A 25706-nucleotide genomic window follows, 5' to 3' on the forward strand; every position below is an offset into this window, starting at 1 on the left:
CATCAGGAGGCTCAAAGGTTTCCCACACCTGATCAACGCCATGAAAGCTATCAGGCCGCAATAAAATTACTAATCTTTACAGTGCCACCAGGTTCTTAGCTGGTTTTTGCTGCAGCTGGGAGCAGCCCCCATCGAGTTCAATCGTTCTCACTCGCAAAGGGTGCACAATGCTTTTTTAAAAGGGGCCTTTGCACGCGGAAAGTTCCGGGTGCCTTCTCCGGGTTGGGCTGGGAGAGATCCCCGCCCTAAATCCTAGAGATTCCTGTTGCTGATTCCTATGTTCCTGAGCGTGTGCAAAGTTATATTTCCTTCCTTCTTTCCTAGCCTTCGCCCAAACACAAATCGGGCACCAGGGCTGCCCCCTCCAGGGGAAAATAAAAATCTCTTTAAAAGGACTCGGTGCTTAGAGACGGCCAAGATTCCGCACGCAGGACAAGTCTGTGTCAGCCTGTACAGCGCCGAGCACGCCCTTTGCCTTCATTAAGAGGCGTGTGGAAGAACCGTGTGCATGCGCGCGCACGTGTGCGCGCGTTGCCTTCATCAAGACTTCTAGCTCGGCACCGGACGCGGGAAGGTGGGCGCCAAGGCCGCGTCGGCGATCGGCGATAGGGGGCGGGCGATCGGCAGGGCGGCGCCCAGCGAGTACACCCTCCCGGCCCGCCACCTGCGCCTCCGCGCTTCCCTTCCTGGTCCCTCCTTCTTCCTTCCCTACCTGGCCGCGGCCACGTCAGGGGCTCCTGCTGCTACTGCTGCCGCCGCCGCTTCTGCTGCCTCTCTCTCTCCCTCCCTCCCTCTTTCGCTCGATCGCTCGATCCCTGCTCTGGGATCCCCCCCCCACCTACCTACCCCGCAGGAACCATGATCTCCTCCCGAGGGGGCGCCATGCCACCGCCCCCCAACGCCACCGCCTACTACCCGCCGCCGCGCATCACCCTGCCCTCCGGCTTGGAGATCCTGCGCACCTACTCGGGGGCCTTCATCTGCCTGGAGATCGTAAGTGGGGGAGAAGAGAGGCAATGGGGGGGGCAGCAACAAGTGGGAGGCAGGAAGAGATCCAAGCACTGCGGGATCTCTCTGCCATGATTGTGCAGGAGGGGATTTTATGCAGTTTGTTGCCTCGCTGGGCGCTAAGAAACAACACCAGTTGCAGTTTTTAACATTGGTTGAAAAATATGTTTCCCATGAATGCTTTTTCTCTTCCTAGCACTTCCCTAGCAGAAACGCACCAGGTGACATGTCTGCCCCACACCTGCCCCCCTCCCCCTCTCAAACCAGGGCACATAGTTTCCTGGAATTCAGCAGGGCTGCACCTGGTCATTGCCAAGATGGATCCCCCACCTTGAGTTCTTCCATGGAAGAAAGGTGGAATACAAGTGTGTGTGTGTGTGTGTGTGTGTGAGAGAGAGAGAGAGAGAGAGAGAGAAATATATAAAAGGACATCAGGGTGAAAGGTGTACCTGTTGGATTGCCACTTACCAAGCACAGCTGTTAGTCATGAGATGCTCTAACCACTTCTTAAAATCGTGTTTATCTCCATCGAAGTCCCTCCTAGCTGCAGCTTTTCGCATTTCCTCCTTGATTTGGATTTTTAAAATATTATAGTCCTCAATCTATGTTCCATGTTTACTTGGTCTTTGAAATGATAGCTGCATTAGGGCCAGTTATGGGTTTAAATCATGTGCCACGACCTCATTCCTAGAGCCCCCTTAATTGCTCACTTAATACTTATTTCTCTTCCCAACCCTACAAGTCTTACTTGGACCTATGCCATCTTAGTTAAAAGCTTCCTGTCTTGCTTGATATTGCTTATGAGGCGCTCATCTGTCTGAATAGCTGCAGCTTTCCAGGGTCTCAAGTAAAAGTCAGAGATTTTTTAACTAGGAGCCAAGACCTTAAGACCTCTGACATTATGCATGCATCCAAAGCTCTGCTTCTGAGCTATGCCCCTTCCCCACAAATCTCTCTCTCTCCCCTCCCCTGCATCCAGCCTTCCCAAGGTGGCCAGATGCAAAAGAGACAGGGCACACTCCATAGAAGAGGAAATTTCAGCAAGTGTTGCATCCTTCCACCGCAACTCTCTCATCCTGACCAGTTCATACACCTATTCCATTCAAGGTTAACTGGTTTGTTGTCAAAGCAGCTGCAGAATATGTGGTGACAGCCAGTCTTGGGTGTGGCTCATTGCAACTAAAGATTGCAACCTTCTTGTACCATGGATAGCGAACTCTGCCTGCCCAAATATGGTTGGACTTAGCCCTAGCCAGGATAGCTAATGGCCAAGGACGCTGGAAATCGTGGTCCACAGGTTCTCCAGCCCTCTTTTTGTGCTATCATAAAGGTAAAGGTAAAGGGACCCCTGGCGGTTAGGTCCAGTTGCAGACGACTCTGGAGTTGCAGCGCTCATCTCGCGTTACTGGCCGAGGGAGCCGGCGTACAGCTTCCGGGTCACGTGGCCAGCATGACTAAGCCGTATGTGGTGAACCAGAGCAGCACACAGAAACGCTGTTTACCTTCCCACCAGAGCAGTACCTATTTATCTACTTGCACTTTGACGTGCTTTCAAACTGCTAGGTTGGCAGGAGCAGGGACTGAGCAACGGGAACTCTGCTATCATAGACTCTGCTAAACCAGGTTTACTTTCAGAGATCCCCTGTAACAGCATGCAAAAAACCAAGAGCTGGCATTTCCTGCAGCAAAGAGAAAAAATTATTCCTTCTATGCAGCTGTTAAAATCCACAGGAGCCCAGCCAAAAAACAGGGTTGGCAACCTTGTTTTTTTTTTTTTTTCTTATTCTCACCTGTGTGGATGTAACTAGTCTGCTACACCTTCCTCAGATACACCCACATTACAGGAACATCTCTCCCTACTATTCTCACCTGCTCTCATTATTTCTCGGGATCATACATGTGCCTTCCTGAACTTCCTCATGCACTCAGCTCCATGATGCTTCCACTCCCTGTTACCCACATCCCTGGACCTGCTAAAGACATGAACTGCCCCCCACAAAAGGAGTTTCATGGTAGCCCATGAAGGCACTTTAAATCCAGATTGTGATTCACAAAATGGACACTCCATCATATACCATTTGCCTAACAAGCCAGACTGGAAATCCAGTCACAGGCTTCCCTCTCTTAAAACCTGCCATTTAATTGTAGGGTAGATTCATTGAACTCTCTCCCTCCGCTGCACATACAGAGATAATTTCAATAATGGATTTCAATCTGTTCTCTCCCTCTGCTTTAAAATTCATGTTTCCTGAACAAGTTTGCATGCTAATTGTTTTCTGTAGCTATTAAAGTACACATACTGGTTCACAAGTAAATAAAGTATGTCTAGACTATACTGAAGCGATCCATACGTTATTTGTGTGGACAGTTGTCTTTTGCACCCCAGAATTGTAACTCTGTAGAGACAGGGAAGTGGAGGAGGGAGCAATTGTGAAATGAATTGACTTTTGTGTTGCTCTCTCTTGGTAGAGATGCAGGGATATGAAGCAAGATTGCCTGCTTGAAAGCCAAAGCTGCAAATTCCTATGCAAATAACCCAGGTGTAAGCCCCATTGAATGCGCTGGGACCTACTCCTAAGTAAACATGCATAGGATTATCTTGTATGTGCCTAGAGTTTTCCAGAATAAGCAAGTGATTAAGAGCAGAACAGCGTTTCCCTTTTTTGAGATCGAAAGTAAATTTCCTCCTTCTTTGCTTAGTAGGGTCATAAATATTTAGCGACTGGGAAGTGAATGCCTTGCAGAGCTCAAGTTAGACAGAAGGCGTAAAACAGGAGCACTGGATCATGCAGATAGGTGGCAGAGTTAGTGAATTATCCAAGCAAGATAATGGACAGTGTTTACTGCGGTGCAGGGAACCCTTGGCCCTCCAGGCAGTGCTGAACTACAACTCCCAACAGCTCTTGCAAGCATGGGCATTGACCAGGGATGATGGGAGTTGTCGTCTAGCAACAACCAGAGAGCCAATAGGAGTATAGCGTCTAGATCAAGGGAGGTAATAGTACCACTATATTCTGCTCTGGTCAGAACTCACCTGGAATACTGTGTCCAGTTCTGGGCACCACAGTTCAAGAAGGATACTGACAAGCTGGAACGTGTCCAGAAGAGGGCAACCAAAATGGTCAAAGGCCTGGAAACGATGCCTTATGGGGAACGGCTTAGGGAGCTGGGTATGTTTAGCCTGGAGAAGAGAAGGTTAAGGGGTGATATGATAGCCATGTTCAAATATATAAAAGGATGTCATATAGAGGAGGTGAAAGGTTGTTTTCTGCTGCTCCAGAGAAGCGGACACGGGGCAATGGATTCAAACTACAAGAAAGAAGATTCCACCTAAACATTAGGAAGAACTTCCTGACAGTGAGAGCTGTTCGGCAGTGGAATTTGCTACCAAGGAGTGTGGTGGAGTCTCCTTCTTTGGAGGTCTTTAAGCAGAGGCTTGACAGCCATCTGTCAGGAATGCTTTGATGGTGTTTCCTGCTTGGCAGGGGGTTGGACTGGATGGCCCTTGTGGTCTCTTCCAACTCGATGATTCCCCCGCACCTGGTCATAGAGCCATGGTATTGAAAGGGGTCTCAAAAACCACCTAGTCCACCCCCTGCTCAACACAAGAAAAACAGAGCTAGGGCATCCCTGACTGATGGCTTGAAGACCTATAGTGAGGTACAGCCCACCAGCCTCCTAAGTAATTGGGAAGCTGCTCTTACCATTAAGAAGTTTATTATAAGGCCTAACAAACCCAGGACAATTCCGACATACAGCAAGTTGAGGGCGTGGGCAGAAGGAGACACAGTTTGGCTGAAATGAAACAGGTGTGGTTAGTACCTGAATGGGAGACTGTCTGAGAACCCTGCAAATGCTCCCTAGAGAGATAGAAGTATGTAATACAATGGGCTTGTGCTTAATTTCTGCCTGTAAATTTGTTCTTGGCGGAAATGGTTCACCAAAATGCCTGCCGCCCCCCCCCCCCTCAAAAGTGCCTTCTTTGCAGTTGGTGGGTTCCCCCTTCCCTGCTGCTCCTTCAGCTCCACTCTTTTCTCCTACCAATCAGGGATCACACAGCCAGCCCAATGACATCCCAACTCCACTTGTAGCCCATGAGCATATCTCGGTTGCTGAGGCAGCCAAGGCAAGGCTCCCTGGCACGACGCAGCGATTCCTCTCACAGCATGACAAGGATCATTGGTCCAGTTGCCTTGGCAACAGGGACATTTATTCTCATGCACACCCAGGCACTGCTGCACCCTTCCCTGGAAAAAAAAAAATATCACGGGGGGGGGGGGGAGGTGTGCTTTTCAGGGTGTGCAGAAGCGCTCGCAAAAAACCGAGCCGTTCGATTTTGGCTTAGTCCTACAAAGTACTCTTCCAAGCGTTTGCTTTGCCCTTCAGAAGGGCCTGAGAATGGCCACCCTGCAGTCTCTGTCATTTGACCCCAGGCCAGGAGACTACTGGATCCACCATAAAGCAGAGGCTTAGTGGGTGTGGGGGGGGGGGGGGAGTGCCAGAGGGCCCATGGCTCCAGGCGCAGATTTTTGAGGGGGCAAAATCTCAGGCTTAGGTATCCTGGGCCCAAATCGTTCAGGACTCTGTCTATCAACACAAATGCCTTGAACCTGGCGCATGGCCCACATCAGCTGTCTAGCTATTGTTTCCTATATTCAGAATGGAGCGGCAATGCTCCAGGGAGTGAGGGAAGTTCCACTTCTGGCAAACGGTGACTTTCTGAAGTCCGGGACGACACATGTTTTGTAAATACAGTGTGATTATTGTGCACATACGTTTCGTTTTTAAGACCTTCTTTTGTTTGTGTTTTCCTTTTGTGTTCTCAGCTGTTTGGAGCACTTGTCTGGATTTTAGTATCGGCCACCCACGTCCCTCTGCCGCTGCTGCAGGGCTGGGTGATGTTTGTGTCGGTGACAGCTTGCTTCACCTCCATCTCCTTCCTCTGCGTTTTCCTCTTCAGTTACAGAGAAAGAATCGCAATTGATTGGAACCGTTTGGTAAGCATTTAAAAGGCGGCACATTGTTGTTGTTGTTGTTGTTGTTGTTGTTGTTGTTGTTAAATAGAAATCAGTTAATAGCAGTGTCTTCAGGGTCTGTAACATTCTCTGGAAAGTTGGACCCAATTTGCAGATGCAGTCTCAGGTTTGTTAGCAGGTACAAAACAACAAAGCTAGGGGGGGGGGGAAAACCACATTTTCTTTATTTGATTCCAACCCCACCTTTTGTCCAAGGAACTGAAGGTGGTGACATACAGGTGAAACTCGAAAAATTAGAATATTGTGGAAAAGTTCATTTATGTAAGCAATTGTTTTCATTAGCTACTGGAGTTTAATATATGAGATAGACTCATGACATGCAAAGCGAGATATGTCAAGCATTTGCTTGTTATAATTGTGATGATTATGGCGTACAGCTGATGAAAACCCCAAAGTTGAGGTTGTTAATTTGGGGCACACCATAATCATCACAATTATAACAAATAAAGGCTTGATATATCTCGCTTTGCATGTCACGAGTCTATCTCATATATTAGTTTCACCTTTTAAGTTGAATTACTGAAAGAAATGAACCTCTCCACGATATTCTAATTTTTCGAGTTTCACCTGTCCATGGTTCACCTCTCTCTGCATTTTACAACATCCCTGTGGGGTAGGCCAGGATAAGAAGCAGAGAATGGCGCATGGCCACCAAGTAAGTTTTGAACCTTGTTCTCCCAGGTCCTGGGATCCCACAGGAGAGAGTGTGGTCTAAACCACTGAGCCTAGGGCTTGCCAATCAGAAGGTTGGTGGTTTGAATCTGCGTGATGAGGTGAGCTCTCGTTGCTCTGTCCCAGCTCCTGCCAACCTAGCAGTTCAAAAGCATGCCAGTGCAAGTAGATAAATAGGTACCGCTGTGGCGGGAGGGTAAATGGTGTTTCCATGCACTCTGGCTTCCATCACGGTGTCCCGTTGCACCAGAAGCAGTTTAGTCCTGCTGGCCACAAGACCCGGAAAGCTGTCTGTGGACAAACACCGGCTCCCTTGGCCTGAAAGCAAGATGAGCACTGCATCCCATGGTCACCTTTGACTGGACTTAACCGTCCAGGGGTCCTTTACCTACCTTTTAGTCCCCCTAGGGCTCTTAACATTTACAGCTCAATATTTTATATATTTTCACTCCCAAGAAATGGATGCATAGCGTTGCAGCAGTAATGCATAGGAGCAATAAGAATTTACTTAAAATATCCCTCCAGTTAAAGCGAAGATGTATAGTTCCAGTTACAGGTAAGTAGCCGTGTTGGTCTGCCATAGTCAAAACAAAATAAAATAAAAAATTCCTTCCAGTAGCACCTTAGAGACCAACCCAGTTTGTTCTTGGTATGAGCTTTCATGTGCATGCATGTGCATACTGGAAGGAATTTTTTTTATTATTTTGTTTCGAAGATGTATAGATATAGATGATCTTTTATTTTGTATAAGTACCTCCCAAAGCCATGGATGATAAACTTCAATTTTTAAGAGAGGTATCCATTCTTGTGTGAGAGGGAAGGGGATATGCCTTTTTTTCTTAATGAAAACACCTACTGCAGCATTGGAAAGAAGACTCTCCTCCCATCTTAGAATGCCTGATTTCTTCAACAAATGCTTAAATTAATGCTGAAGCAATTTAGTTCATTGTGATGCATGCAAATAGCTCCAAGGTGAAAATGTGACAACCACACGTTCCCATTAGCATTTTGTAAATCTCTGCTTTATTACGAGGAAAAGTTGTACATCTTTCACAACTAATTAGCAGTTACGCGGGGCGGAACATTTTCCATTTCATGTATTCATCAGTAACGAATAGATGTCAGTTGCAGATACAGTGCTAGGCAAGTCTTGGCCATTTCAAAGCTTTTAGCTTTGTTTACTGAGTGCAAGTAAAATAAACATGCTATGTTAGATCGCTTCTAGCAGTCAAACAACATACGAAGGGCACCACACTGGCTACCTCTCTTCTAAGGCATCAGAGTGAGGAAACACCTTTTCAGAGTGAAAATTTTACAGTGTGAATTAAAGGGACCCCTGACCATCAGGTCCAGTCGTGTCCAACTCTCGGGTTGCGGTGCTCATCTCGCTCTATAGGCCGAGGGAGCCAGCGTTTGTCCGCAGACAGCTTCCGGGTCATGTGGCCAGCATGACAAAGCCACTTCTGGCGAACCAGAGCAGCACACAGAAACACTGTTTACCTTCCCGCTGGAGCGGTCCCTATTTATCTACTTGCACTTTTGACGTGCTTTCGAACTGCTAGGTGGGCAGGAGCAGGGACCGAGCAACGGGAGCGCACCCCGTGGCAGGGATTCGAACCGCCGACCTTCTGATCGGCAAGCCCTAGACTCTGTGGTTTAACCCACAGTGCCACCTGGGTCCCAAGTACAGTGAGAATTACCATATTTCAATTCAAAATTTCCTGCAAACTGCATATCTCCGCTGATTCACAAGTGTGAGTTCATCGCTTATCACATCACGGCTCTTTGCTGAATGTGTGAACTCTCTCAACTGGGAAAAGTGTGTTTGAGATGACACTGAGTGATATGCCCCCCCCCCCCCGTGTGGATTGTTCTGTGTTGATTCATTCATACTTATGCAAGTCATAACTCGATGCTGCCATAAGGGAGTGATGGACATGCATGCCCTTGGCTGGCTAGTGGATGTCCAGGAAGACTTAAAGCAGCCATCCTGGGTCCTCAAACATTGTTGGGTTACAACTCCCCATGGACCATTGCCTATGCTGGCTGGGGATGATGGGAGTTGTGGTCCAAAAACATCTGGAGACCCAGGCTTGGGGAAGGCTATATTGCTATGACTGTGAGCATGGTTGCTTGGGACACTAATACTCTGGAACGAGGGTGGACAGAAATTAGCTGCTGATGCAGTCTTATGTCATCTGATCAAGTCCACAAAAATGTTTTGCACTCAGTTTTGCTCTTAAGGAAGTCAAACCCTCCTGAGCAAGGGTAGCCAGTGTGATGTTCTCCAGATGTTACATCCGCAATGCCCTTCATTCCTGACCATGAGCTGGGAGATGATGAGAGCTGGAGTCAAGTAACATGGAGCTTTTCAAGCAGAGGTTGGATGGTCATCTATTATGGATGCTTTAGCTCAGATTCCTCCATTGGAGGGAGTGGGACTAAATCAGTGATGGCCAAACTTGGCCCTCCTGCTGTTTTGGGACTACAATTCCCATTATCCCTGACCGCTGGTCCTGTTAGCTAGGGATGATGGGAGTTGTAGTCCCGGAACAGCTGGAGGGCCAAGTTTGGCCATCACTGGACTAATTGATCCTTGGAGTGCCTTCAAACTCTACAATTCTACGATCTGGAGGGCACAGAGTGTTGCTCTTTAAGTACTGTGGACACTGGATTGTCTACAACGCTGCTCCTACTCAGAGCAGACCCAGGCAAGTAATTGAAACTGACTACTTCATGGTCATTCATTCCAGTGAGTCTACTCAGAGTAGGACTAATATTGGCGACAACCCAGAAACTCTGTGGAGGCTGTGCAAACTAGCAGAGGAGAGCAGCTTTCAAGACAGCACTGTGCTACAGGGCCACTAGAGAGATTGTAAACCTTTCAGACCCAAATCGAAGCACTTTAAAATTCTATCGCTCCCGTGGGTGAAGAATTCCATTAGTTTCAATGGAAGCAAATTTCAGCTGGGGATAGGCTTGTCAACGCCTGCTCCCCAATGTTTACGCCATGCCTGCACAGAGGGAACCCTCGTGGTTTATTTGGGTGTTCCTTCGTTGTTGTTGTGGCATTATATCCATCTCTTTGTCTGTTGTGTGTGCGCAGAGTGGGAGCACTCTGAAAGCACTTTTGATCTGGAAAGCCACAAACGCCTCCATGTATGTTTGCATTCGTCCTTTCATTGCTTGCACAGCAAACAAGAAAGGCCCATGGCTCCGTTGCAGAGCTCAGGCTTTGCCTGCACAACACGCCCCAGTCTGCAGTGCCATGGAGAATTGTTTGCTCGTTTGACCTTTGCTTTACACCAGGCGTTTAATTTGTGTCAGCTAATGCAGGTCTAGGCCTGCCTGCTGTATGTCCCACACCAGGGAACCATTCCTAATTCATGTCAGGCCTTTGCATCAATTTTGCACCCCAAGGATTTCGCTGTGGCATCTTCAGCATGGAGTTAGCCATACTGCCTTTAATTCCACACTTTGGGATCCCCCATACAACCTGTTTGTTGAGCATTCATCCCGAACCGCTTGCACAAAGCTCATGCAGTGGTTAGAGAAGGCCCAGTCTGTATTCAGCATTTGTTTTTATTTGTCTGTGGAGAAGCAATGAGCATTCATCCTCATTTGCTTGTTTGGTAGTTATACATCTTCCCATTGATCCGTCATTAATGACAGAAGGACCATAGCTTGGTAGTACAGCATCTTCTTCGCATGCACAAGACCATGCGTTCAATCCCTGGCATCTCCAGGTGGGACTGGGCATGCCTCCTCCTACCTGAAACCCTGGAAAACTGCTGCCAGTCAGAGTAAACAATGCTGAGCTAGATGGTGTGACTTGAGATAAGGCAGTTTCCTATGTTTATCCCGCATATCCCTGTCATTTCCCTGTCTGCAAAAGGTCTTATTAAAAAAGCAGCTGATTTGTTACCCCAGAATCCTTTTTAATTTATGCAAACCTACATTTCCTTTAGGGACGCGGGTGGTGCTGTGGTCTAAACCGCAGAGCCTAGGGCTTGCCAATCAGAAGGTCGGCGGTTCGAATCCCCGTGATGGGGTGAGCTCCCGTTGCTCGGTGCCTGCTCCTGCCAACCTAGCAGTTCGAAAGCACGTCAAAAGTGCAAGTAGATAAATAGGTACCACTCTGGCGGAAAGGTAAACAGCATTTCCGTGTGCTGCTCTGGTTCGCCAGAAGCGGCTTAGTCATGCTGGCCACATGACCCGGAAGCTGTATGCTGGCTCCCTCGGCCAGTAAAGCGAGATGAGCGCCGCAACCCCAGAGTCGTCCTCGACTGGACCTAACGGTCAGGGGTCCCTTTACCTTTACCTTTACCTTTACCTTTACATTTCCTTTAGAGTGGCTTTACTGAAGTGGGAGCCAATCCTGGTGAGGGAGCTGTTCTCTCTGAAGTTTGGAACTGTCAGTAGAGTCTGTCCTGTTTAGGGAAGTTTTTAATGTGTGACATTTTGATGTATTTTTATTTTTACTTTTATTTTATTTTTTTCCACTTTTATTATTTATTTATTACATAGGCTACATTAATTAAAAACTAACCACACAGGTACTTTCATATATTGCACGTTAAGAACTGCAGGTCAGCCACTGCTGTAGAGACAGGCTTCAGGTTCTTCACAGAAAAATTATATGTGCATCCCAAGAGGATAAACAAGTCCTCATTTAAAGATGATCGGGTGTGCATTGCTAGAGTTTTTGATGTATTTTTAATCTTTGTTGGAAGCCGCCCAGAGTGGCTGGGTTTGGGCGGGGTACAAATAATAACTTATTATTATTACTACTAGTATAGAGACACTTCAGTGGTGCAACTGGAATAAATAAGGGAATAGGGTCAAAAATTTCTGGTAGTCTGGGGACTCAGCTATACAGCTGCAAATAAAATGTTTTAAGTGCAATATGCGATGTGACACTAGATGGTCGATGATGAGCTGTATGGAAAATTCAATGTATTTTTTAAAAAATGCACAAAAAAGCATTTTCAGAACATTTTTTATACGTGTGTAGATTCCACCTGGGATTCCTTGTTTCTGTTACAGAGTGGAGGAGGTAGCAGCGGCGGAGGAAGCCACTCGGGCGCCTGGGGCAGAGCTCCCAGTGGTAGGGCGAACCGCCCATGGGGTGGGGCACACCATGGGGCCTCCAGAGTCTGCCTGCCTCCTCCCACTCAGTTGCCCTACAGCTGGGGGGAAGGCAGCAGGCGGACTGTTTGGGCAATGCGGAGCCTGCGCACGCCCAAGCCACCGCGTCTCTCCCAGGAGAGACGCATGGCTCTGGCGTGCTTCAGGCCCCGCTGTGAGTGCGCCCGCCATTTTGTCACCCCCTTCAGTGGTCACACCCGGGGTGGCCCAGACCCGCCACACACCCCTTCCTCTGCCCCTGAGGGGCAAGACAGCTGAGTGGCATAGGGAAGCCGGGTTTCAGAGAGACATGAGCAATGTGCTCATGGTAGCTTCTGCTGCTTGCTGCAGCTCGTGGGTGTGATCCAGAGGTGTCGAGGGCATCAAGAGAAAGGAGCAGTGGGCCTGCAGAGGTGGACTTGCTGGCACAGCTCCCATTTTAATTGTCCCGCAATGCAACACCCTTTTGGTCCTCAATTTTGTCAGTTCTGTTCCAGTGGTTTTCTGAAATAATGGTGTGGGCTATTGAATTTGGACCCCAAAAACCAAAACAAAAATATGCCTTTCCGTCTGGCAAAGTTTTTCGTCCTTTTACTTCTACTAGTGACAGAGAACTTTATTGTACTGGTTGCCAAGGGGCAGAGGAAGTTCCAGGCGGGTAGAGGAAATGAGATCATCTACCTTCTGAAAGCACCCACAAAGACCTGTGCACACTGGGCTACTCATACGGGATGTATGTGGTCCCTTCATCGGACAGAAGTTTGAGCAAAGGAGTTGCCCAGTGGACATCTGAAAGCCTAGGACGTGAATGGTGGTCCTTAGTCCATGTTCACTACAAACTGCTTATTGTGCCGCTTGTTTCCTCAAAGGGTCCTGGTTCCCTTGTGTGTTCCTAAGACGGACAGGAACAGTAATTGAATTTCTGTGAATCGCCTTGTGGCTTCACCTTGTCATACTCCAAAAGAATGCCCTTTTATATGATGGACGGGTGGGTGCCTGTGTGAGAAGGGAAGGCCTTATATTCAAAGAGGTCTTGGATATTGCAGCGGTTCTCTGTGAGATCTCACACAGAGGCACATTATGTACATATTTACACGCTCACAGCATGCGTTTCCACTCACTGGAACCACAAATCTTGCCACACTCTCCTTCCAACTACCTCAAATGCAGTACACATTACTTTTTATGTGTAGGGTTGAGCAGGAGCTGTTCACTCATATGAGAGAAACTAAGGAAGCGAACCTGGGGAGTTTGCTAAATGTTAGGAGGAAATCTGCCAGCCTACACCATCCCTGATGTTTTCTCTGGTGGGGGAGAAAATACGTGGGACACATTTGGCATTTCCTGGGTGTTATGTACTGAGTTGAATAGGATCCAAACTGCAGCAGTCTGATTGGTCCTAGAACAATAGGATTGAGATTGCAGCAGTCTGACTGGTCCCAGAACAATAGGATTGAGATTGCAGCAGTCTGATTGGTCCCAGAACAATAGGATTGAGATTGCAGCAGTCTGATTGGTCTGCAGGAGTCACCCAATCCAGCTCCAGGTGGAAGTGAATCCGCACTCTGATTGGCATACAGGAGTATCCCGGAATTAGCCAATCACGTGGGGCCCATTGTGTAAATAGTGTATATAAAGCAAACGTTTTGGGGGAACTACATTCCTCACTACTATGAGCTGAATAAAGAGCATGAAAATCACACTGGACTCCGAGTATCTTTCACTGACAATATTGTTTGGTAGCTGCTGCAGGAGTGAGCAACTAACAAAACCCTAAGCACAGCGACATCCCATTTTTCCTTTTGCAAAAGGTTGCCAAAGGAACATTGGCTGACAGTAGTCAACATCCCCTGTAACACAGGGTTAGGCCCTGAGTTCATTCCTGTTTTATTTCTACCATATAAATCAAGGTTGGGAAACTTGGGGTCTGTGGGCTGAAAGTGGCCCTCTAGGCTGCTGTCTCTGGCCCTTAGAATTCTTCCCAGGCCACAGCCCTCGCTGAACCCGCAAGTGTATTTGCATGGCATCTGAGTTGTGTCATTGAACTCTGATAACATACCCTCCAACATTATTCTGATGAAAATCAGGAAATGGGTCTTTTCGGTGCCGGTCTCCCACGCGAGTCAGCTGGCTTATGTGAGAGCACAGCTCTGAAAGATCTTCCTGAACTCAGCAGCGGCAGTGCTGGAGAGGGAGAAATTGGGACATTCTGCCATCCAGTCAGAAGCCAGGATGGCTTCTGTAATTTCAGTATGTCCCAGGAAAATCGGGACAGCTCTTGCTTCCCTAGATGGAGCATACAAACAGTGGCATCGCAACGGGGTGTGTGGGGCGGTTTGCCCCGGGTGCCATGTCTGGGGGGGTGACAAGAAAGCACTCCGCGGGGGCTTGTGGCAGTGCGAGCATCCATTGTGCTGCCACAGCCACATGTGGAGGATCCTCTGTTCGCTATACGTAGTGACGCCTACATGCGCTGTACATAGCGGTTTGCCGCCGACGATGCTCAAGTGCCATATGGACGGTGGTGGGATCCCTCTGTCACCACTACAGCCATGAATGGAGGATTCTCCAGCCGCGAGCAGAGGATCCCGGCACCGTCTGTACAGCACTGGAGCACCACCGACAGAAAACCGCTATGTACAGCGCATGTGCGGCGTCACTACGTATGGCACATGCGCCGTACGTAGTGATGCCGCACATGCGCCCCACATAGCGGCACCTTCGTACGTAGTGATGCCTTCGTTCGCCCCTGCATACAGAGTGGGGGTGGGAGGGTAGGAATTAGCCTACTGCAGAAAGGAAAAATCCACGTGTGGTGCCCTGCCCGCTTTAAAAGAGAAACGCTGTGTGGAGTAGTGGTAAGAGTGTCTGACTAGGGCCTGGCAGGCTCAAGTCCTGAAGCGCACTGGGTGACCTTGGGCCAGTCATTGTCTTTCAACCTTTCAGTGGTTGTGAGGATAAAATTGAGAGGGGAAGATGCACGTGCCTCTGCCTTGAGCTCTGTGGAGCAGAGGTGGGGCATGAATTTAATAACAAATATTAGTCCTGCTTTCATTTATTTTATTGTTCCGCTCAAACCGACTCTTTGTTTTATTTTTGTTTATTTTTGTTTTATTTAAAGGGATTTATGAGACTTAATAGGAAGGCTTACCATGGTACTCCGACGTCAGAGGGTAAAAAGGATTTGGAGAATGGAAGAAATATTTAGGTTTTGTGAAAATGAGTTGATTATAATATTTTTGAAGTTGGAATTAGAAGTAATAAGAGCAACAGCTTCACTGAGTTAAGAGAAGAAAGGATATAAGAAGTTAAGATTTGGGATGTGATGTTTTATTTGATAAGAATAAGTTTTATGATATAAGATTTGTTGATTATAATTGCAAGATCAAGATTAGTTATAAGGATTTAGATTTTACAATGTTACAAAGTTACTAAAGAAGATTCGAAATGAACGCACAAGGGAGGGCGAGAGGAGGTCCTAAGTAAGATTTGGAAGAGGTGAAGGATTTAAGTAATTGTGTTGTTTTTGTGTGTTGGTGTATTGTGTTGTTTTGTATGGGATATGGGTATTTGTAATTGGTTTAATTTGGAAAATCCAATAAATTTTTATTTAAAAAAATATATATTTGTTCCTTTTCAGGATTTCATTTACCACGCAGGTGTCTTTGTCTGCTATTTTGGGACCTTTCTACTGCAAGCGGCAACCACCTCTTTGCATGCTCACCCGGTGAAGTACACCGTCAATTTTGACAGCATCAGCAACAGCACTACCACTACCTATGAGACGCTTCTAAATGAACACGAATACAACTTGAGCATTGCAGCTGCCGTAAGTATTACCAAGGCACATCCTTAAAGGGGGAGAGGGGAGAAGTATCTCCCTCCTCTTCTCTCTTCTTCGGACCTGTCTTCCTCTCCTGACCCTGAGAGGGCTCTATGGGATACTGCAATGCCTTGAGGTGGCTTTGAACTTGCCCAGGCTTCCTTTTGTGTTGTGTTCCTAGACAGTGGTCCACACTCTAAAGCTCTGTGTCCGAGCAGTTACTTCTTTGTCCTGGAGCTTTCCCCGGGGAGGCCTGCATTTAATCTTTTTCAGGCCGGAATACCCTACCCAAGATTTGCCCACTTTAAGTAGAGAGTCTTCAAGGGAAATCGCTCTTGGGCATCGCTGGTGCTGCTGAGCAGGCATCAGGGAGCTCGAGGTGCTCGGTGTGCAAGGGGCAGCTTTTTCAGGGGAGAACGACTTACGGGTTGGTGTCTCTGGTGGTTTGCAGGCGGGGGGGGGGCTGCCAGGGCGATTTCCCAAGTGCATTTTTGGGGGGAGGGGAGGCGTGCTGCTAATGGTGCTGTCCCCGAGCGAGCCCTGTGCTGTCTTGAGCCAGTGTGGTGTAGTGGTTAAGAGTGGTAGACTCGTAATCTGGGGAACCGGGTTCGCTTCCCCTCTCCTCCACATACAGCTGCTAGTCACACTTCTCCGAAGCCTCTCAGCCCCACTCACCTCACAGAGTGAAAAGATTCACAGAGGGAAAGGAGAATGTTAGCCACTTTGAGACTCCTTGGGGTAGTGATAAAGCGGGATATCAAATCCAAACTCTTCTTCTTCTTCCTCTTCTTCTTCTTCTTCTGAGGCTAGCATCTGATCCCTGTAAAGCAGGGAGGGCAGAGCAAAAAGGACGCGACAGCCTTGTGCCCTTCAATCCCAGCTCCTCGGGGGCGAAGCTACACACAAGGGGCGCATGGCGTTCTTCTCAGGCTGCCTTCTCCAAGCCGCTTTCCAAAGCCTCACAAAGTGGCACAGGCCTGGTGTTGCTCTGGTGGTGAGGGCTGGGATGGCATGCAGAAGGCTCCTTCTGCTTCGCTCCCTGGGCACACACGCCTTAGGCGCAGTTAAAGCACGCTCCACTGCTGGTGGTTTGAGGGCATTGAGTTGGAGGGGTTCTTGTCAGGAAGGCTGCAGCTCAGGCCTGTCCTAAACCTGGGTTCAACCCCTCCATGGCTTGCACTGCTGGTTTCCCTAATACAGCTGGTTCTTCCTCCTCTATGTCAGAATCTTAGTTGCTGTATATTAGGCATGTCCAACAGGTTGATCACGATCTACTAGTAGATCATCGGGGTGTCCTAATTCACCACCCGCCAGCTCAATCTACCCCTCCCACCCAAAAAAGCACAACAACCTTGGCTTCTCAAAAAAAAACCTCAACAACACAACTCTGTTCCATCCTCCAGTGACAAATGTGTAGAACACTGCCAGTTGGTTTTTTTTTTTTTTGGTTTTTTTTAATACTGTGTGTAGATCGCAGTCTCTTGGAAGTTGGACGTCCCTGTATAGTGTCAGGATTATGGCACTTCCTTGTTTGGGAAGTCTTGACTAGTGATGACCAGGCTTTTTGGGGGGGGGGGGGCAAGTGAGAAATGACACAGAAGTCCTATGGATGAGAGGTAGGGAGGGAAAGGGAGAGAGAAAGAGAGAGAGAGAGAGAGAGAGAGAGAGAGAGAGAGAGAGAGAGAGAACACCACACCCTAGTGGTTTTGCCTGTGGTTTACGAAGCTGCAAAACAGGTAACAGAGCAAGAGTGAGTAGGAAATCCATAATGTAGAGCTGAATTTATGCTGAGCTGACCCCATGGGTCAACCTGCAGCTCTTCACTACCGCTGCCTGTGCCACTTTTGCAGTGCTCAAATTGGGGACAGGGCAAGGAGAGGGGCTGTGCCCCCTTACGAGTTGCGACTGACCCTCTTAGCTACATAGGAAGCTGCCTTGTTTCGGCTCAGACTTTTTGCCCATCAAGCCCAGTGCAGCTTGCTCGAACAGGCAGCAGCCCTGCAGTATCTATCCCACCGCTTCCTGTAACACGATCCCTTTAACTGGAAGTGCCAGCTATTAAACCTTCTCTGTGGAAAGTATGTGCTCCTCCGCTGGGCCACCCTCTTTCCCCTGAGAGGCTGTGGGAAGGGCTTGAGCGTTTCTCTGATGTCCAGCCAGCCTTCTTGGGGCCCCTTCCCCATTCAAGCATGGCACATGGGCCATTTCTGGTGATGTCTGGCCCCCCAAACGCTTTGAGGTTTCCTGACACATGACCATCCACGGTCCTCCTCCTGTTCCTTGTCTGTTTCTTCAAAGGGCCCTCTTGAGCTTTCTCCAACCCATTATGGTTTCTATAGGACTCAGTCCTCAATGCACCCCCAAAGTCGATCTGCTTCCTTTGAGGACACACAGTGCAGATTAATAATCATTTCTCCTCTCCAGGAAACCCTGGAAGCTATAAGTCAGGGGTAGCCAACATGACGTCCTCCAGATTCTGTTGGGACTACAACTCCCATCATCCTTGGCCATTGAGTCTGATGGGACTTGGGAGTCCCACAACATCTGAAATGTGCTGTGCAGTGTCCTCCTGTCGCAGCGTTTTTGAGAATGACATACTAGAGAATACTAATATTTCACCAGACTACAACACCCAAGATTCTTTGGAGGGATAAATGACTAGTTAAACCTGTCTCAAATATATAGCAAGGCTAAATCCTCAATGTCTGCTGCAGTAATGATCAGCCAAACACCCACTTGGGTCACTGCCCTGGTTCCTTGTGACCCAGAAGGTGCGAGTATCGTGCACAACCAGGGATTAGTTATCTTTTTATGAGAACAAAACCTGGGTTGCATTGCTAAGCATGCTTACATAAGGATACACTTTGAACTTGGTGGGGCTGGTCCTCTGAGAGATCTGCTTTATTACCAAGGCATTAGGGAGACATCAAAGCCATTAAGCAATCTAGGGAGCAAGAGTCCCAACGTAAGAAAGAAACCTGGATTACGTTTTCCCTTTAACCCTTGGAGAGGTTTCAGGTTGAGAATTAATGCCAAACTTATATAACCAGCGTTGATGTCATCCACATTATTTTAGGGTGACTCACCTCAACGGCTTTGATGAACAGGTAGATCAAAGAACATGTTGTGCAGGGAATCTCCCAGCAATATTACTTCCTCCCAGCCAACCCCTCTTTTCCTTTGTGAAACCTGAGGAATACTTTACTGTCCCACCGACCCAACAGGCGCAGTTTTGCAGGTCTTTTAAAATGTGTTGCTCTTCCCATTATTTCCTTTGAACAGGGCCGTCTTAGGGAGATCGTCCGCGGTGGCGCGACGATCCCTCCGGCGCCCCCGGCGTGCCGCCTCTCCGCCGCCTCCCTCCCGCGTTTGCCGCCCCTCGGGAGGGGGGTGGGCGAGCAGGGGATGAGGGGCGTGGCGCTGGAGCGGCGCGGGGCTCTGCGCGCCCTTCCAGTGCTCCCGGGATGGGAGGCGAGGGCGGCCGGCTCGCAGCCAAAGCCCGGGACCGGCATGGCTAGCAGCGGCTGCGCCACCGGCGTGCGAGCGCCCAGCCGACAGCCCTCTCGTGGGGGCAGGGGCAGGTTGGGGAGGGGGGCGCCCGGTATACCGGCAGGCTCGCGGGGTGCCCCTGGGGGGCCGGCGCCCTGGCGCGCCGCGCCACTAGCCCCTATGGATGATGTGGCCCTGCCTTTGAAAGTGATGATGTTTTAAGTGCCCTTTTGGTGAGGGGAAATGGGGGGTGGGGGTGGGAAGAGAGCACGCCTGCTGCCCAAAGCTTGGAGAAAGAGCTGGGCAAGCCACTGCGGTCAATGTTGGGGTCACTGATAAATGTATTTGTTGAAGGACCGATTCATTCAGTTGCTGCTAACCATGATGTTCTCCCTCCCCTGTCGGAGGCAGTACAGTGGTAACTCGGGTTAAGTACTTAATTCGTTCCGGAGGCCCGTTCTTAACCTGAAGCACCACTTTAGCGAATGGGACCTCCTGCTGCTGTTGCACCGCCAGAGCACGATTTCTGTTCTTAAGCGGAGTTCTTAACCTGAAGCGTACTTAACCCGAGGTACCACTGTATACCTCTGAATACCAGTTGGTGGGAATCACAGGTGGAAAGAGTGCTGATCTGCTCAGATTCTGCTTGTGGGCTTCCTATGGGCATCCAACAGGATGCTGGACTAAATGGGCCCTTGCCTGATCCAGCAGGAACTGCTCTTTTATGTTCTTAGGTATTCATTTATAAGGAGAACCCAGACTTGCTCTGCAGGCCAAAAAAAAAGCCACAGTGAGTCCTGCAGAATAGTATTTCTGCAGCCACTCCACTTTCTGTTTAAAACATCTTTTTCTCCAAGGAGAACTTGGTTCACACACCCACACCCACCCCGCCCCGCTCCTTAGTTAATCCCTGAAACAACCCTGTGAGGTAGGTTAAGAGGTTGTGACTGACTCCAAGGTCACCCAGTGAGCTTCATGACCGAATTGGTGATTTGAACCCTGATCTCTCAGGTCTTAGTCCGACACTCTAATGACTACACCACACTGGCTTCCTAGAGAACTTACGCTGTGGGGCAGCTGTATAAATTAAGCAGGCAACTAAATACGGGGAAAGGGAAGAGTCAGTTAGAGAAGGATCTGAAATATTTTCCTTGAAGCTTGAATTTGTTTTGTTTTGGATTGATTTATTTGATGTTTTAATGTGTTGTAAACCGCTTTGAGGTTTTTTTCCTTTAAAATATAAAGTGGTATAGAAATGAAAATAATAATAATAATAATAATAATAATAATAATAATAATAATAATAATAATTCATTTATACCCCGCCCATCTGGCTGGGTTTCCCCAGCCACTCTGGGCGGCTTCCAACAGAATGTTAAAATACAATAATCTATTAAACATTAAAAGCTTCCATAGACATAATAATAATAATAATAATAATAATAATAACAACAATAATAATAATAATAGCAATAATAATAACAATAATACAGTCATACCTTGGAAGTCAAGCGGAATCCATTCCGGAAGTCCGTTCCGACTTCCAAAACATTCGGAAACCAAAGCACGGCTTCCGATTGGCTGCAGGAAGCTCCTGCAGCCAATCGGAAGCCGTGTGGGACGTTCAGCTTCCAAAAATAGTTCGAAAACCGGAACACTCACTTCCAGGTTTCGATCGTTTGACAGCCGATTTGCTTGGGAGCCAAGGCGTTTGAGATACAATGTACGACTGTAATAATAATAATAATAATAATAATAATCTCACTGCAAAAAAGGTGCCTAGGCATTCCGTTGTGGCAAACATAACCTCGATTTAAGGTTCCATGTGGCGATTGGATTTATATATCTGAGTTTCTGATTGGGAGGGAAGAGGGATTTGAAATCTAGTGGAACAGCCAATTTTCTATAGGAAAACTCACCTGGCGCTTCCTCCCTCCCTCTGCAGATCTTTGCCTTTGCAACAACTGTGTGTTATGGGTGCAGCACTACCCTGGCTCTACGAAGATGGAAACTATAGCACCAGAAGTGACAAGGCAGCTAAAGGGCATCCCGTTTCGTTTGCGTCCTTGTTCAGATGATCAAATGATGTACTTACTTGTGGAGTTGCAAAGGGTGCTTGGAACACATTTATATTTTTCTAAGATGTTGACACACACAAACATACACAAGAAGTCTATGTCATAATTATATATGCGTGTATATATAATATATATATATATAATATATTTGGACAAGGGTGGGGGAAAACTTGCTTGTTTATTTCTCCAGTTTTCAGTTGCTTATGTTAACTGATTTACTGGGAGCGTTATCCTCTGCTACAGATAGTATTATAAAATTGAGTGATGGAATAGGGTTATCGTCGGCAGACAACTGCGTACTTTTTTTTTTGGTGCTAAACATCTGCTTGCAAGAGATACAAACATCTCTGCAGATGGGCTGCATCTCTCTCGCACGCACACAAACACAGGGAGGCAGCTATGAAACGATAACCCGCCGAGCTTCCGCCTGAAAGCTAACTGTGTTCGTAGGCCTGCCAACATCAGCAGCTAAGCACAGCCTCCATTTATTTCAGTGCGGCTTCCTTTGGCAACCTGGCGCCCTCCTGACGTTGTTTGGGTCCAACTCCTATCGGTTGTCATTCCACAACACCTGTAGGTTGGCGAAAGGTGTAGTGGGGACTATGCGGGACTAGGGTTGCCAACTCCCTGGGTTTGGCCCTGAATTGGGTTTCGCAGTCAATTCTCGGGAACCATTGGGTAGTGTCAAATTGCTGCCTTTGAATCTTGAGTCTAGGGGGTTTTCAGTAGTATTCCTTTAAAACAGTATAAAAATAGCTCACCGTTCTGAAAAGGTGTAAACTTTTCTATCAATGTTTCCCCAGATTTCCAGTTTCTCCAGTGGAAAAACCTGGGAGGAAATTTACCCAACCTCATATATTTCCCCATTTCCCTTCACATCTGTAGTGCCGCTCCTCTGAGCCCCTTGTAGCTCTCTTTTTAAGAATTGGCAGCTCCATTCCAAGGCGTTGGGATTCCAGAGATCTGGCAACCCCATGTGGGATTTCCACGGAAGTCTCTTGCAATCGTGTAACAATTTCTCAGGAGCCATGTTAGGTGGATTCTCCTAATGCTCTTTTGAACTGATGTCTATGCAGGCAGGGTAGTGGAGTTCTAAACCAGTAAATGTAATATTTTTTTCAGAAAGTTGATTTCCTTTTTCTTTTTTTACTTTAAAAAGAAAGTAATTTATGGAAGGGTGGGTGGGTGGGGGAGCCTTTTAATATTCATTCAGTCCTTATATAAGGATCTAGCTTTAGTTTTTAAACTGTACTTTTCACCTGTAATCTTCGAAGCATTTTATATAGAGAGAGAAAATGCCCAAGAGGAAAGATTTAGGTAAGTAGCATACTCAAAGCTTTAACATTAGCAGAGAATGCAAGTGTATTTTTTTTTTAAAGGCAAGCCAGGAATATTAATTGGTTGGATCTGAAATCGTGACAATTAGCTAATTCAATAACCATATAGATCTCAAAAGTCGGGCTCTTTCTATCTGGTATTTTTGTTGGGCTGATAATATAAATATTTTTTTTTACAGCTCTGAATTTAAATTGTATATCCAAATTCCTTTTTGAAACGAGTTGTGTTTCTTCGAGGGAAATAGTTATATTCAGTTTTAAAATACATACCTGTATTGATTAGCACTGTAGTTCATATGATCCACTCACAAAACAAGTGTATTGCTTCAACTCTCTGTGGGGTGTATAAACTTGGATTTTATTTCTTACTTCTCCTGGTCCTGCGTGTCTTACTGCAACAATTTGGAGTCCCTTTCCAACTTTTGCAGGAAAGTGCCAATGTCTAAACTCATATTATCTAATTTATATTGCAGATTCCCGCACTTATCAGAAACGGCTTTAGATTTTGAAAGCCAGTAACTTCTTGCATTAACAAATTTTGTTTTAGCAACATGTATTTATATTGCAAAGCATTGTTCTCAGTGTGGGAAAAAAAATGTATATTTGTGGTTAACTGTTGTGCAGATTTCTCCCTTGAATATAAATGTTTGCACTATTTCACCTGGATGGGCAAGTTCTTAACCCATTTATGCTTTCTGTAAGTGTGGCATTTACGCTTTCTTCTAACGAAAGTTTCTTAAAGATCATTGAGCCCAGGTCTCCAGCTTGACTTCTTTGTATTGTCTCATTTTGTTGCGCTGCGAGACCCCACGGACCAAAGGAAGGCATCGCCACTGGCTGAAACCAATCTTACAATCGGAAAACGCAGCATTGGTAGAGGATTAGGGGCTCTGAATAGGAGACAGGCTGGATCCAGGCTAGGCATGGCAGCCTAGACAATATACAAGGTTTGGAGTGCAATTTCGAGAGGAAGCGGCCGAGTCCTAATGACTGCAGCAGTGAACTAAGCAATAAACAGCTGATCTCCTGTCTTCACAAGTCAAGTGAAGGGCTGTAGCTCAGTGCTAGAGCATCTGCTTTGCATGCAGAAGGTCCCAGGTTCAATCCCCGATATCTTCATGTATAGCTGGGAGAGACCCCCAACTGAAATCTTGGGAGAGCTGCTGAGTTAAATGGACCACTGCTCTGACTCAGGGGACGCGGGTGGCGCTGTAGTCTAAACCACTGAGCCTCTGGGGCTTGCCGATCGCAAGGTCGGCGGTTCGAATCCCCGCGACAGGGTGTGTTCCCATTGCTCTGTCCCAGCTCCTGCCAACCTAGCAGTTCAAAAGCATGCCAGTGCAAGCAGATAAATAGGTACCACTGCGGTGGGAAGGTAAAAGGTGTTGCGCTCTGGCACTCGTCACGGTCTTCCGTGCGCCGGTAGCTGGCCACATGACCCGGAAAGCTAGCTGTAGACCAATGCCGGCTCCCTTGGCCTGAAAGTGAGATGAGCGCCACAACCCCATAGTCACCTTTGACTGGACTTAACTGTCCAGGGGTCCTTTACCTTTTTGCTCTGACTCAGTATAAGGCAGCTTCATATGTTTCACAGAGAAAGGGTACCGGAAAGGAGACGAAGAGATCCACATGCATCGGCAAAAACAGAATGTCCCCTTCTTTCTTTGATTGGTGTGTTCAGGTTTCCCTCTTGCCTTTGAAGCTGGCTCTGAAGTTTTGCGAACGTTATTTGTACCTTACTCGAAACACAAATGCCTTAAACCTGGGCTAGTAAGTTGGCTGGGGAGAGAGGGAGCTCTGGTGTCAGGAGGTTCAAACTGGAATTGTGACTAAACTAACTGAACCACAGCTGCTGCATGGAGACTTTCTCAAAAGGAAGAGGGGAATTAACCTTTTCGTCTGCTTTGCCTCCAGCCTGGATGGTTCAGCAGAAGCATTTCCTGTTTGGCCTGGGAGCGCCAGGAAAATAAACTGCCAAGGCCTCTCCTGTTAAATAATACTCTCCCGCCTCGTAATCCTGCTGCTGCTGCTGAAGCATTTGTGCTTGTGGCACATTGTGCCAATGAGAAAGGAAATTTGAAGACTTGTAGGAGCTTTCCAAGCCATGGGATGGAGCTCAGTGGATAGGAAAGTTCAGGACAGACAAAGGAGCTTTTTCACACAGCACACAGTTGATCTCTGATTCTTCTTGTGTTTTTATGCCTCAATTGCCAAGGTGAGTGTTTGCCATTGATGCTGTTACAGCTAATGCACCACCAGAGGACTGAGTTGCCATTTATTTTCCTGATTTGTACTTTTAATTCATTGTGCATATATATAAAGAAGTGTGCATGCACACGAAAGCTCATACCAAGAATAAACTTAGTTGGTCTCTAAGGTGCTACTGGAAGGAATTTTTATTTTATTTTTTTATTTTATATAAAAGGATGTCATATAGAGGAGGGAGAAAGGTTGTTTTCTGCTGCTCCACAGAAGCGGACACGGGGCAATGGATTCAAACTACAAGAAAGAAGACTCCACCTAAACATGAGGAAGAACCTCCTGACAGTGAGAGCTGTTCGACAGTGGAATTTGCTGCCAAGGAGTGTGGTGGAGTCTCCTTCTTTGGAGGTCTTTAAGCAGAGGCTTGACAGCCATCTGTCAGGAATGCTTTGATGGTGTTTCCTGCTTGGCAGGGGGTGGACTGGATGGCCCTTGTGGTCTCTTCCAACTCTATGATTCTATGATCCTAGGCTTGGTGTTTTGTTTTTTATTTTAAAAAAATAAAAAACTGATCCCTAAAAATTCCAGCCCTTCTCTCTCTCTCTCTCTCTCTCTCTCTCTCTCTCTCTCTCTCTCTGTGTGTGTGTGTGTGTGTGTGTTTGCAGCATATGCATATGCATGCTGGACTGGTTTTTTTTAACAAACAAACAAACACCAATCTTGTGAAAAACAAGTTTTGAATGCACATAAAGAAATTTATAAAACCTTTGTGTTGTATAAAAATGACGCTTCATTATACACACATGTTCTGAACTCCATTAAAAAGTGACCCAAATATTTTGGAGGTTGAAGCTACTGAGGAATTCAAGACTGGTATTAAAAGTTGGACACACAAGGAAAGCATTTTTCTTTTCTTTTTTAATGTTTTAGTTAG

The 25706-nt window shown here is 47.2% G+C and overlaps 1 protein-coding gene across 1 annotated transcript; it reads left to right on the forward strand.

Moving 5' to 3' along the window:
* Positions 1-550: 550 nt before the first annotated feature.
* Positions 551-23230, forward strand: MAL2 (mal, T cell differentiation protein 2). The gene is made up of 4 exons (XM_033155784.1): positions 551-993; positions 5835-6005; positions 15484-15672; positions 21101-23230. Exons 1-4 carry the CDS (start codon positions 859-861, stop codon positions 21170-21172), a joined length of 567 nt encoding a protein of 188 aa, XP_033011675.1. The 5' UTR covers positions 551-858; the 3' UTR covers positions 21173-23230.
* Positions 23231-25706: the final 2476 nt, after the last annotated feature.

Source organism: Lacerta agilis, chromosome 7 (assembly GCF_009819535.1).
Source record: "Lacerta agilis isolate rLacAgi1 chromosome 7, rLacAgi1.pri, whole genome shotgun sequence".
In the NCBI taxonomy this organism is placed as follows: Eukaryota; Metazoa; Chordata; class Lepidosauria; order Squamata; family Lacertidae; genus Lacerta; species Lacerta agilis.

Bases quoted from the DNA above. Each gene is read 5' to 3' on its own strand.
- MAL2 (XM_033155784.1), top strand. From the start codon at position 859: ATGATCTCCTCCCGAGGGGGCGCCATGCCACCGCCCCCCAACGCCACC. The intron at 994-5,834 runs GTAAGTGGGGGA...TTGTGTTCTCAG, and splicing joins CCTTCATCTGCCTGGAGATC to CTGTTTGGAGCACTTGTCTG. The intron at 6,006-15,483 runs GTAAGCATTTAA...GTTCCTTTTCAG, and splicing joins CAATTGATTGGAACCGTTTG to GATTTCATTTACCACGCAGG.